Here is a 12965-nt window from a genome sequence, read left to right on the forward strand (position 1 = left end):
AGAAGTATTCCAATAAGTGTAAAATACACTTGAAACCCTTTCAACGAAAGACCTGTAGAGGATATGACTTGACAGCAGTTGAATTTGTTACTTAATTATTTCCATAATTTCCATAGTGAAATCCAACTGCAATGTAATATATATATATATATATATATATATATATATATATATATATATATATATATATATATTAAATGTTGTCACATGTTTGCTTTACACAAATAAAAAAGTGTGATGTGTGCAGATGGTTTAGAGCGTACCACACAAATCAATCCCAACTGCAAGATGTCTGACAATATATGGTTCCCCCTTAGGTATATGGTTTTTAATAAGCGTGAAAATGGGGCACGAGTCTGTAAAACTAAATCAGACAAACAAAACTGGAATACACGGGCGAGACACAAAACCCATTCCAAGTATTCAATAGTAAGTAACCGATTACACAGCAGTGCAATACAAACACAGTGCCAATTCAGTGGTGTGATGCTTGAAGAGGCCAATCAGAGACTTGCAAGGCCTCAAGCCAGGTTTCAGTAACTTGGCAACATTTGTGCTTTGCTGGGTTAAAAAATAAAAGGTGATTAGCCTACAGTGCAAATGCATTGCACAAAACCTAATTGAAAGAAAGTAAGACGAGAAATGACTACATATTGTTTCATGTAAAACTATTGTGTAAGAAAAAAAAAACTTGCATAAGCAGATTTGATACTGGTGTAAAATACTGAGAGCGTTTCTCCAGTTTGTGTAAAGGGGGCACTTGAACTAAGTGCAGGTATGATCCAGAGCAGCCAACCTCAAACAATCTCCACTGAGCACCTGTTAACACACTTAGTTCCCGGAACACAGAACTCATAACAGTCACTACTGCAGTTGAAAAGCAGCCAAGCCCAGTTACTTTTAACAAAGCACTTTTATCCAGCTTCCAAGGACACTGGAATTCGATTCAAATGAATCGCACTATCTCTACCAGAAACGGATCCAAGCTTCAATACAATTTGCAACACATTAGCTATGCATATGCAGTAAGACAAACTCTGCCTAGTCTGTTCAGTGAGCAGCCACCACATAAAAGGCACATCTGGTTTGTATGTTCTATACATTATTATACAGAACATATAAGATGCAGCATACATTGAATCAATAAAGCCAACACAAAAGTATGCTCCAGAAACTATATTTGCATTGTTTTTTGTCATCACTACTATACTGTTTGGGTCACCAATAAAGGAGCTCTATCTATCACCAAGGGTTTACACGCATGTTTAGGCTCTCAATTTGACTTGGTCTTCATACTCAAGAACAGTGGTTCCCAACCTGGGGACCCCCTGTGTCTGCTGGTTTTCATTCCTGGCCTCTTAGTTAATTAACTAGACCTTTGTAATTGTTTTAAGCTCTTAAACAGTTGCAGAGTTACTTATAAAACAGTATCCCAAGCAGAAGCTCACATGTTTATTTGCAAGCTATACGGATTACTCACTTTAGACCCTCTCAGTTGCTTTATGGTGCAAACTCCCCTCCTTCAGCATTCATGAGTCCAATGGACGCAAAGAAAAGTCGCATTCATGAGCATAGAGGGGCTTGGTACCCAAGCAATATTTATCATTACTGAAATACAGCATTATAGTTACTAAACTTTGCCAATGAAAATCAAATCCAAATCAATGCCAATTGCTGTAATTCTTGCATTTTGTAGGCTCTGTACAAGCCTCCTAGTTCATTTCAGGCTCACTGCGCACCTTCACACACGGTTCAGGGTGTTTCGTACAGACGGTACCCTACCTTCCTTGCAATACTTACGGAAACAGCCCTGCCTCCAGTAGTATCCGGGCAGGCAGTCTTCACATTTCAGTCCGGTGGCCCCATCTCTACACTCGCAGTAACCCGTCTCATTGCACCGATCGTGGAGGGAGCCCATCTGGTTACAGTTACACTCTACAGGGAGATCAACAAGGGACTGCTTTGGTCCGGAATGCAGTGGAGGTGCAACGCCTGGCTGGGAAGCATGCCAGTCTCACTGCAGGACTCCCTGCTGCTCACAGTTACAGTAATCCTGGGAAGGGTCACCCTAATTACAGCCTGCTGTCAGTGGAGCGGTCTTGTTGGGTCAGGGTTTTAGTAAATATAATGCATACTGTAAAGCTGAGGGAACACTAAAGAGTCAGAATCTGGACAATTCTAACAGCTGGTTAATGTTAGAATTGATCCAATAGTGCTAGTATTAACTGCCCCAGTGGTTTCTAGTAGTTAAGGAATGTACATTGAAAAAATAAGGGGGGAATTCAAGCCCAGAAGTTAATTATTGAGCTCATTAGTTGCTGGCTGTTGGTCTTTAAAAATGCATTAGTCTGGTCAAAATCTTACCAAGCCAATCTTTAATCAGGATGTTTAAACAAGGAGCCAAAAAATGCATTTCTAAATAAAATGAGATCATATTTATTATAGTTACCGAGGGGAATAATGAGCAAGGTACAACCACTGATTTAAATTTATTATGCTGCTTTTAACGTGAAAGGAGTGCTAATTCTTAAAACTGATAGGACCTTTAGCTTGCTGTTCTTTGCTTGTCCAGCAGACTCAGTTAATCCAAACTGACCAACAGTGCTGGGGAAGTTACTTTTAAAAAGTAATCTGTTACAGTTATAAGTTACTTGAACACAATTGTAACAAGGGGGTTTGAAGGTCCAGCTATCTGTCCATCTGTCTGTGTTTCTGCCATTTTCTAGCAAGATGTGACATGTAAGGTTTGACTTGCACTATTGAAGCGATTTCTGATTTCCTTGCTGTGCGATAGCCGTATTCCTTTGTTAATAGAACTAAAAGTAACTATGTTATTTTTTTTACATAAAATGTAACGCATTTTCAGATTTAGTTACCGGTCTGAAAAAGAAACTATTACAGTTACAAGTTACTGAAAAATGTAATCAGATTACAGTAATGCATTACATGTAATATGTTAATATGTTATTCCCCAACACTGTTGACCAATAATCCGAGCCATGCTGTCATAATGAAATGCATGCTGAGAGCAGCTAGAGACATTTTAATATTATCATTTTATGATATGTACAGCTTTGGCCTAAAGTTCTGCATTACCCTATAGAATTTGTAAAATTGAATGAAACCTGCTGAATAATGTTACATTAACATATTGAATTACATACCGCTTTGTAGTTTTCCATACACTTCATTGAAAAATATGGAACAATGTGACATGAAATACTGTACTCCTATTATGGCTTCCGGTGGACTTTTTTGGTATCATTTTGTAATTTCGTTGATTACATGATGTTCAATAAAAGATCTAAATCATGTTCATATATATATTTTATTATGTCTCAAACCAAAAATTGTAGGTGATGCAAAACTTTTAGCCAGAGCTGTATGTAAAGCACTTAAAGTACACATCGATAATTTAAACAGGATCTGGTCTTGTCTGGTTTGGATTAGCAAGAGTCTGCGGTGCTGTTTTTCAGTTTATTTTTGGAAAGTAGATTTAGAAAGTTTAAAACACTGCTTCCTGACACCTTGTCACATGCTGTGCAGCTGGGCAGCCAGCTAAGACTGCTAAATGCTTCCGTTTACCTTTAATAAATGAATACAAAAATCAAGCAAGCAAAAGAACAGAATAGGGGCCAGTGGTACTGCTGCCAATGCGAACAAGAAGAAAAAAAAAGAATTCAAAGTGTTGCTTATCTGCAGTCTGCTGTTGCTGCTTGTCTCATGAATAACATTACTCCGTTAACAGCAGTAACCCTAGCAATTAAATACGACCCAATGAAACAGAAAATACACGTGGGGTTTACTGCCAAAGATTACTTTACACCAGGAAAAACTGGAATACTAGAGAATAGGTGTGAAAAAGAGCAGCTGATAGCTGAAGGCTTTTTACAAAGTGCACTATGTGGGCCATTGACTATTAAAGAGACTGAGGAGAGGATTATTCGGAAACACAAATACATCATGCCTTGCTCTTCCACTGTGAGGCTGAGTGTAAGGATGGATTTATCATGCACTTATTTTAAATAATTCATATGAACTACAGTTAGTTTGTTCTGGGGGGAAACTCTCGAATAAATAGCATGTTCTTTCAGAATGGCCCAGCAGCAAATCAACTAATTATTAACATCTGACTGTGGGAAAAATAGAAACTAGAAAAAAAGATGTTCCTTCTTATTGTGGTTGTTCATTTGTAAGTGTTTGTTTTTATTCAAACTAATACAGAGTTCTAGTTTATAAAAACCCTTTTATCAAAAATGTAGGACTGTGTAAAAAATGTAAGGGAATGTAAGAGAAACATTAATATCCAGTGGGGAAAATATAAAGGCAAACAGCACCTGATAGGGGAAGTGGTTTTGCACATCCCTGTTAATTATTCATTTCCAGTGGATTTCTCTTAACACTTAAGACACAGCTGAAAACAATTATAAAGTATTTCTTAGGAGCTAGTTGTTCATTTATTGTCCTTGCTGAAAAAAAAACTGGGCTGTGATTCGACGGTTGTCATCACTTCAGCTAAAAGAAAAAAAAAACTAAGCAAGTTTGTGCTCAGGCACTGCTTAGTACACTCACATCAGATAACACAGGAGCCTAAATGCTGCTAAAGAGTGTTACAGTGTGGGTCGTTGTGTAGCAGCACAGTCTTATCAGTAGTGAGTGTTAGATTTAGAGCATGCATGAAGTGATATGCATGCCACAGACACCTGCACCACAGAGACAGGACTCCCAAACCCTGACCCAAGTCACCCCAGCCACTGACGGCACTACAGACACACACATCTAGATGTTCACAAACTCACTAGGAAGCCTGTACTGGATTGCTGTACATATTTAGAGAGTTTCTCATTATGCTAGTTAAAGGTTTCAGGACACAGAGGTCCTCTTAGTTACTACAGACCTGTCAAACCTTGTATTATCTGACACATTAGCTTTCTATCATTGAATGTAACCTGTAAACTACTTCTTCTGTTATTTGTTAGTTAATTCATTTGTCTGCTATTTTGTTTGCTCAGTTAAATACATACATGCAGCCCTGCAGCACCAGGCATGCCACTGTCCTTATCTAGCTATGTGACTTGACAGGTCTGTAGTCAGGGTTAGGGTTAGGGTTAGGGTTAGTCCGATTTGGCATTTTGTAAATTGCATGCAGGTATTTCATCTATAGTACCCTATTACCTGCTGTAGAATATGTAGATTTATATATGATCAAAGATGGATTTTTCTGTCTTAAAGGTTTTTCACATTTTTACATTCACAAATGATATTTTTGCATAGCAAACAGTGAAATTTCATTTCTAATATGCATGCAAGCCAAATGATTCAGTTGCAGTATTAATGTTATATAGAAAGACATATGTTATACTGCATTCATTTATTGCCATTTATGGGTTTTTTTTGTTATCATCTCTGTTTGTCAAAGAACACATGCAGAAAATAGGACAAACCCCACATTTTTATTCCAAACTCCAGTCTACAGTAAAGATTAAAAGATGTTTGTGACAGTCATGCGTGGGTTCCTGACTGACCTATACAAACATTCTCATCGTCGAGCTCCGCGGTAGCGTTCCGGAAGTGTCCCAGGCGACAGTGCTCACAGTTCTGCCCCCTAGTGTTGTGTTTGCAGCTGACGCAAGTCACGATGTTGAGAAAATCAATATAACTGCAGCGGTTAGAGTGGCCATAGCACTCGCAGTCTAACAGGGGAGAGAGCAAAGCAGCGTTAATGTCACACTCAGAGCCGGAGGGGAGGGGAGGGGAGGGGAGGGGAGGGGAAGGGGATTGGGAGGGGGATTGGGGGGGGGGGGGGGGGGAATACAAATGATTTGTGCTGGAAGTTCGAAGCTGATTAAAGGTAACATTATATAACTCTGGGTTTCCATAAAGTATTAGGGTCTAAATTCAGTAAAGTCTGCATCCCTCAAAATTGCCCAGGCAGCCACCTAGAGAAGCTCAGAAAACAAGGGAGAAAACAGTCATGAAGCCCAATGGGGGAGTCAATCTTAAAAAACAAATGCACTGTAGGTACCAATGATAACCAGTGTGTTTCCTGGCAAAATCTACAATGACATGTTTGTCAAATGCAAAACACATTTACATATTGCCATCATATTTATCAGTTAGGTTGAATAATTATGATTTATAAGATCTAATTAAAGTTTTAATAACATGTTATAGAACAAGTCCTCTCGTGTTATGTTTATTTAGCATTTTATAAAGCATGTTATTGAAAATAATGGTTTATTTAGTGCAAAGTCATGCTAAAGGCATCTCAATACTGGATGAAGAACACAACTTATTTTTATCTTTATTTGATATTATCTCGATATAGCGCTGTTTTATAAAAAATAAAAAAATAAACCTGTACTGTACTTGGGTTTGCAAAGCACAAAGGTTTATATGCAGTGTGCTTTACATTCATGGTAGGTTAATGTCCAATATTACTGGGTCCTTGTACAGTTTAAGAACAGTCTCCAACAGACTTTTTAAAAGAAGCTTCTAGCTCAAATCATTCTTGAAATTGGCAATTTGGATTTTAAGATACAATAACATTTATATTACACACTATGTTGGACACGGACAAGCTCACAAGACAGGAAATAAAGATAGTATTATATATATATAGAAAAAAAATACTGCAAATGATTTATATAGACAGCGACAAGCTTACCTTACATATCAATACAACCAAAACATGCACACGAAGATGATGGGTGAAATAGAGAGGAAATCAAACATTGAGGAAAAATTTGGCAAAAAAACAACAACAAAAATCAGTTAGATGGTAATTTTTCCACAGTTGTAGATTCAAATTGCTATTTAATATCTTTTTTTTATTTAGGATTTTTTTAATGAGAGATAACACTGAATTGCGAATCACTAATAAAATATATTTATAACAGTTTTGAAGATTTAAAATTACATAAGGTTAGTATTTATATGCCTCTATGTTTAGATCTATTTAGTTTTCACTTACTCACTAAACCAGGTAGTATTCTAATCACCAGTAACTGCAGTATCAGTTTTAGTTGTACAGATGCAAGACCACAGATGTAGTTAGAAGTGGTATGATATCCTGTCTGTATTGTTAGCACGCTCCAATGCATATGACATCAGACAAATCTAAATGACCAATCACAGCACAGCTTTTCAACCCCCTTTTGTCAAGTTCTGTCTCTCTCCGGTACATTTTTGGAAATGAATTGATCTTTTATATCATCTGCATTTTCCTAATAATTCATTTTTTTACCTGTTTATTATCCTACATCTCCACTACAGTGTCTGCTTATTTGCCATGCTTACTATTGCAGCAAATGTTGCTTCTGAAAATATTCTATTGCTGGGAAGTGAGATGGGGGAAGCATAATGTTATAGATGAAGCACTAAACTCTGGTGGCCGTGTGACACTAAAACATATATTGTGGCAGATTAGTATTGGGCTTGCTTGTAAACAATAATAATAATAATAATAATAATAATAATAATAATAATAATAATAATACTAATAATGGTTTGCTGGCATTTATATAAATTCCAATATGATCAAATAATAAACACAATCAGAATATAAGATGAATACTGTACTACCACTAAGAGAAGAATCTCATTCTGTGGTTCACGCTTGCACTGTGGTTCTTTAGATTTCCTATCTTTAAACTGTCACTCGTCATTAGAATACTAGCCCAGTTCAGGGCTTGAATTTCACCACACCACAGACACAGCATATTTATCCCAGAACAATAAAATAAACATTATCAATATACAACATGGAAGTCCTCCAAGCCCCATTTGTGAAGCTTCTCTTATACAACTACAAGTCCCAAGATGCTTTGCTGTCGCAATGCAAGCAAAGTGCTGTACTTCAGTTAAGTCATAAAAACTGGTGATAAAAAAGTAAAAAAATTCAATTTGTTGATTCAAGGGCCACCAAGTACAAACTTTATCCTGGACATGAGACGTGAAAGTAGACAATGTGCTTCATTTAACTAAATAACCCACTTTTTCAATAATGATCCAATGGAAGCACCCTAAAAGATTTAACTGGGAGATTGTGAAGGCTTTGTTAGTGTAAAAGTTACTAAAATTAATGCATTAGTAAAAATCATACAGCAGTTATGAGGAACTCAGTGTGTGGTTATAATTATCCAACAGTGTCTGCTATTACATTTTTATAGTGTGGTTCTAAGGGACTGTAATCTGGGCTCGAGGCTCTTTCACTGGTTTCAGTACTGAACAGTAATGTGATTAAGGCAGAGCCTTTCAAAGCCACACCAACGACTGAAGCACATCTCCACAGGAACACTTCAAGAATAGCAACTGTTTACAGCTGCACTGCAGTAAAGGGCCAGCAGAGGGCATGTTTGCAGCCTAATTCAATCATCAACTGGTCTTATTGTCCTGAAATCTGTCATCACCATATACTGTCAACGCAGTATATAAAAAAATTTTTTTTATAAACCAACAATGCAGCTGCACTATTCAAATGCTGCACAAGTAATAGTTGTGTGCACCAACAAACCCATAATTGCAACTGTTTAGATTTCTGAAGCAATCCTTTTTCACAGTAATCCAATATGCTGTGTTCCCAATAGTTCCATTCAAGCCCTGCCTACCACCTGTACATCAGATCCTTACTAACTACCTTACCTTTATAATTCCCGTACGCTATCCCTGACAGCTGTCTTGATTGGGGGAGTGCAGATTTTAAGACCTTGGAAGTTGCTTGGAAAATACAAAATGTGGTGGTTTTTATCCCAGCGAAAACGTTACCGTACCCCAATTTAAAACAGCAAGCCTACAGAAGCTTTTATATGTAGATCGGATTCAGTTGTGCTAGCTGCAGACGAGGTTTAAAACTGACAAGGAAAAAGATATGCAGTTCTGAGATGTGGTCTTACTCTAAATCTCACCTTGCTAAAGTAAGATGTAACTGTTGGGATTCCCCAGGGCTTTCTGTAAGTGCCAGTGTGTTTCTGCTAATGACAGCAAGCAGAAGTGTAAGGGGTTCCAGCTTTGCTGTTAGCACACATTCAAGTGTGAAGGTGCTGTTTGAAAAGCTATTAGCTAAACTTCAATGGCATTACATTTCTCAGATTATTTTGTGCTAACATCCTAACTATCCTAACTGTCTAAAGCATTTTGAAGAAAAAATGCTTAGATAAATAGTTTACTTTGAATTGTGAACGACTGTGGCGATACATTTTTCTGACTCTACTCCACAGTGTTCAAGGCTTTAATGAATTGTTTAATCAACACACATACAGAAGCTTCAAATATGTGCTGTACTCATACACTCCTGCTACCTGTGATAGTTCAACAAGCCATTCTACTACCATTGCTACAGGGCAGACTTTTCAATGCACTAGAGAAAACGAAGGGGGGATACTAGTTTGGATCAAGGCAAAAAAATAACCAGAAGACTCTGCATAGCCAGTGCAGCAGTTAAGCAATGTTAATAGCTCAGTGACTTGTTCAGTGCCAACCTGAAATCTGAGACGAGCCCAGCAGAGAAAACACATTGAAGTTAAATGCTTAGTAAGCTTCCATCAAACCAGGGTAGCAGATCTGTGCTTGGGGCAGTCTTCATTTCACTGGCTGTCTTTGTAGCATGAATAAGTGAGTTCTGCACAAGTTAAAAGTGTTTTATAGGCCAATAAGGCTTACTCAATGTTCAGCGGGTTATTAAGAGTGTAATTTAGTCTCCCTACTAGAACAGGATTATATATATTGTCATCACAAGGGATAAAGCTAGTCACCTTTTCTTTTTTATTTACTCTAACTTATAAAGAAGGACGGCACACAAAACAGGACCATGCGTGTGACTGTTTTTTTCATAAAGCCAGCAGCTGTTCTGCAAAAGAGACTCTAGGACGTACTCATAGTTTATTTTAAAAGAAGTAAAAATTAAGAGGGCTTTTAATCAATTGAAGGTTATTCATTTATTTAAAACCTTCGTTGTTCTCACTGAATGTATTTTACTGTACCATACCACAAGTTTCCATGAGCTAGCATGTCATCATTAATAATCCATTTTAATCAAGAACACCAACCCATTGCACTGGCTACCAAGGCTGTCATACTAATGCTGAGAAACCATCATAACACATGGATTGGTGTCTAATGGTCAAAACTGGTTTTGAAATGTGTATCCTTTAAATCTTACTACCATGTTTAAACACATGCAGAAAAGAACCCAATAACCGAAGGCAACTTTCTATTTTACCAGTAGAAACCAATGGGTGATATTTCGCCCATACTAATATCAGTACACACATTACGCACTACCGCTGGCACACACTGGAGGGCAGACTTACAATAAACTGTCCGTCTATAAACAGAGAAGTATTGTACAGCCTCTAAACAGCCTTTACTTTTTAATTACAAGAAACATCACTTCACTGTATGTCTTTGTGGGATTCTTTCTCAACACAGCTGTGTGTGGGATCCAGAACACCTCTGATCAGATATTGTAATGGACTCTGACAACTAAAGACAAACACACTCGGATGCAACAGATACCTGACTTTTCTTTGTGCTTCTCTCCTGAAGAACTTGACCCGTGCCCTGACTTTGGTTTTGGAGCAACTGTGTACACCAGAGATAGCATTAGAATGGCATTGCAGAGATGGGGCACATACTATCTATCTATCTATCTATCTATCTATCTATCTATCTATCTATCTATCTATCTATCTATCTAGAGAGAGAGAGAGAGAGAGAGAGAGAGAGAGAGAGAGAGAGAGAGAGAGAGAGAGAGAGAGAGAGAGAGAGAGTAGTGTGCACATTTACAGAACACCTCGTTGCTTTTGCTGTTTTGATTTGTTGTGGAAGTGAAATCTAACCACTGTAACTGAAAGTCTTGGACAATTGAAAAAATAGCCAAATTAGCCATTGTCTAATTGAATTGATGACTTCAATAGGTCACACATGCAATCTGTTTAAAATAGTGAGAGAAAAGGAACACATAGCCACAAATAGGAACATGCAGGAGACCTTTTAGAAGATGTTTAAGATGCCTAATTAAAGCACAAAGTGGTTTAACATTTTCACACGAGTGCCTGTTGTTTCTATGACACTGATTACTGGCGGAAAATTGAAATTCTCACACCCAGAGGTTTTCATGCAGGTAGGTAGCTGTCTACCGGCACTAAGATGAGTCTTTATTGCAGAACAAATGCTCCCTGATTTGTACAGCAAGCTGGAAAATCAATATATTTAAAAAAAGTTCCTCTTCCTTACACATCAAAACTCACTGTATCTCAACCACAATAAATCTTGGGTTGAAAATACACTTTTTTTGGCATGAAATCCACTACTGTAGTAAACCCAAGTATTGCACTTGATAAACTTTATCTAACTTATCCAAGCATGACTGTACTTTTGTTACAAATTCTATTTAGTTAGATAAGAGAAGAGAAATGTAATTTGTGTATTAGAGAGAGACAGAGAAAGAGAGATCTGCTTTTTTGTTTATATATTTTATTAAGAAAGAGATAAGTTAAATGTAAAGTTTTCCTTGTATTAAAATGAAAGTAAAAGAAGCATTTGTTTTACCAAAGTGAAGTTAACAGAGGCCGGCACTTTATTTTACAGGGCAGGCTACCAGGCCTCCTGCTACATCTAGAGGGACTATTGATCTGAATGATGACTGGACCCAAGACCAGACAGATAGAGAGTCTATTTATAAAAGCCATGCCAAGTGCACCGTCATTCTACCCAGGAAGGACAGTGTATTTTGGTCTTCTCTTATGGGTTCATATTTCTCACAGCACACAGGTTCGATACCCACTTCTCTTTTGTCCTGAATGACCAACACCACCAGTTTCCTTCCACTTATAAAATATGTATTAGGTTATCATTCAATAACCTTTGAAAAATAGATCTGAAGCTCTCGGACTACATATATATATATATATATATATATATATATATATATATATATATATATATATATATATATATGCCAATAGCCGGAAATGATCTAGTATGGTTTACTGGTATTTCATTAGCATCTTTGAGAAAAATTTTAGGACAAAAAAGGATTGAACAGTAATCACAGGATCATGACTTTGAGGTTCAGTGTGGCATGTGGATATCAATATTGCATAAATACCCACAATTTGGTAGAATGAGGTCGTAAAATAAGCATTGGGTACATTTGGATTGATATTACTCCTGTCTTAAACTCACTGCTCATTTTACAAAAACTAGTATATCTACGCAATACTGTAGCATTCAATATAACCCTCTTCAGCACTCCCTGTGCCTTGCTTTACATCTTTAACAGGTGTTTTCCTCCTTTTAAATAACTATAAGTGAACTAAAGACAGGAAGAAACACTTTGAAAAGGAAGAGCGTTATTTCAAAATAAAATAACATTAAATTAGAAACAGCTGCAGTAGCTTCTGTCAGCTGAAATGAAAGCACGGCGCTAACAACAGTACACAGAGTGATACCAAATGTGCATCCCCTACATGTAATATGTTTACACTGAGCAAATTTTGCACAGAGTCAGCAGTGGTTGCTGCGCAGTGATTTACAGCCAGTGACATCACAGCATCTGGTCTTTAGCAGTAGCCTGGGCGTCGGTGGAGCTCGCACGCTTTAGGGTGATGCCCGACCTCTTTAAGCGTCTGCATTTTTTTATCCAGATCGGGGATTCGAATGGTTATTCTGGCATCTCCACAGCGGGAGTCTTTCAGTTTCATTTGCTCTCAGAGAATGACCTGCTTTGCCAACAGACACAGTGAATAAATCAACTCTGTGGTGCTGCTAACAGAGTGCCCTCCGCTGGGCCTTGCATATCAGGGGGTCTCCTGTCCAGCCCCAATCCCTGCTTTCATGCTCCTGACCTTTGAAGGCCAGGCGTGAGAACTAGGGACAGCTGCTTCCTGTGATATGGACCCCTCTCACCAAGAAATGGCCAGTGGTTCTAACGCATCTCACTCAAGTTCTGGGCAATATAAGTG

The 12965-nt window shown here is 37.7% G+C and overlaps 1 protein-coding gene across 9 annotated transcripts in view; it reads right to left on the bottom strand.

Moving 5' to 3' along the window:
- Nucleotides 1-12965, bottom strand: part of LOC117422468 (netrin-G2-like) — a 55592-nt gene that overhangs the window by 1208 nt on the left and 41419 nt on the right. For 4 of the 9 annotated variants that reach the window (XM_058986925.1, XM_058986927.1, XM_058986928.1 and 1 more), the window contains 4 exons: nt 10516-10581; nt 8644-8718; nt 5526-5693; nt 1801-1935 (listed from right to left, as the gene is read on the bottom strand). In XM_058986925.1, the coding sequence (XP_058842908.1) occupies nt 1801-1935; nt 5526-5693; nt 8644-8718; nt 10516-10581 (444 nt within the window). The remainder of the gene's footprint in view (nt 1-1800; nt 1936-5525; nt 5694-8643; nt 8719-10515; nt 10582-12965) is intronic. The other 5 variants (XM_058986926.1, XM_058986932.1, XM_058986931.1 and 2 more) reach the window with 3 other exon arrangements.

This window comes from Acipenser ruthenus, chromosome 15 (genome assembly GCF_902713425.1).
Source record: "Acipenser ruthenus chromosome 15, fAciRut3.2 maternal haplotype, whole genome shotgun sequence".
Classification (NCBI taxonomy): Eukaryota; Metazoa; Chordata; class Actinopteri; order Acipenseriformes; family Acipenseridae; genus Acipenser; species Acipenser ruthenus.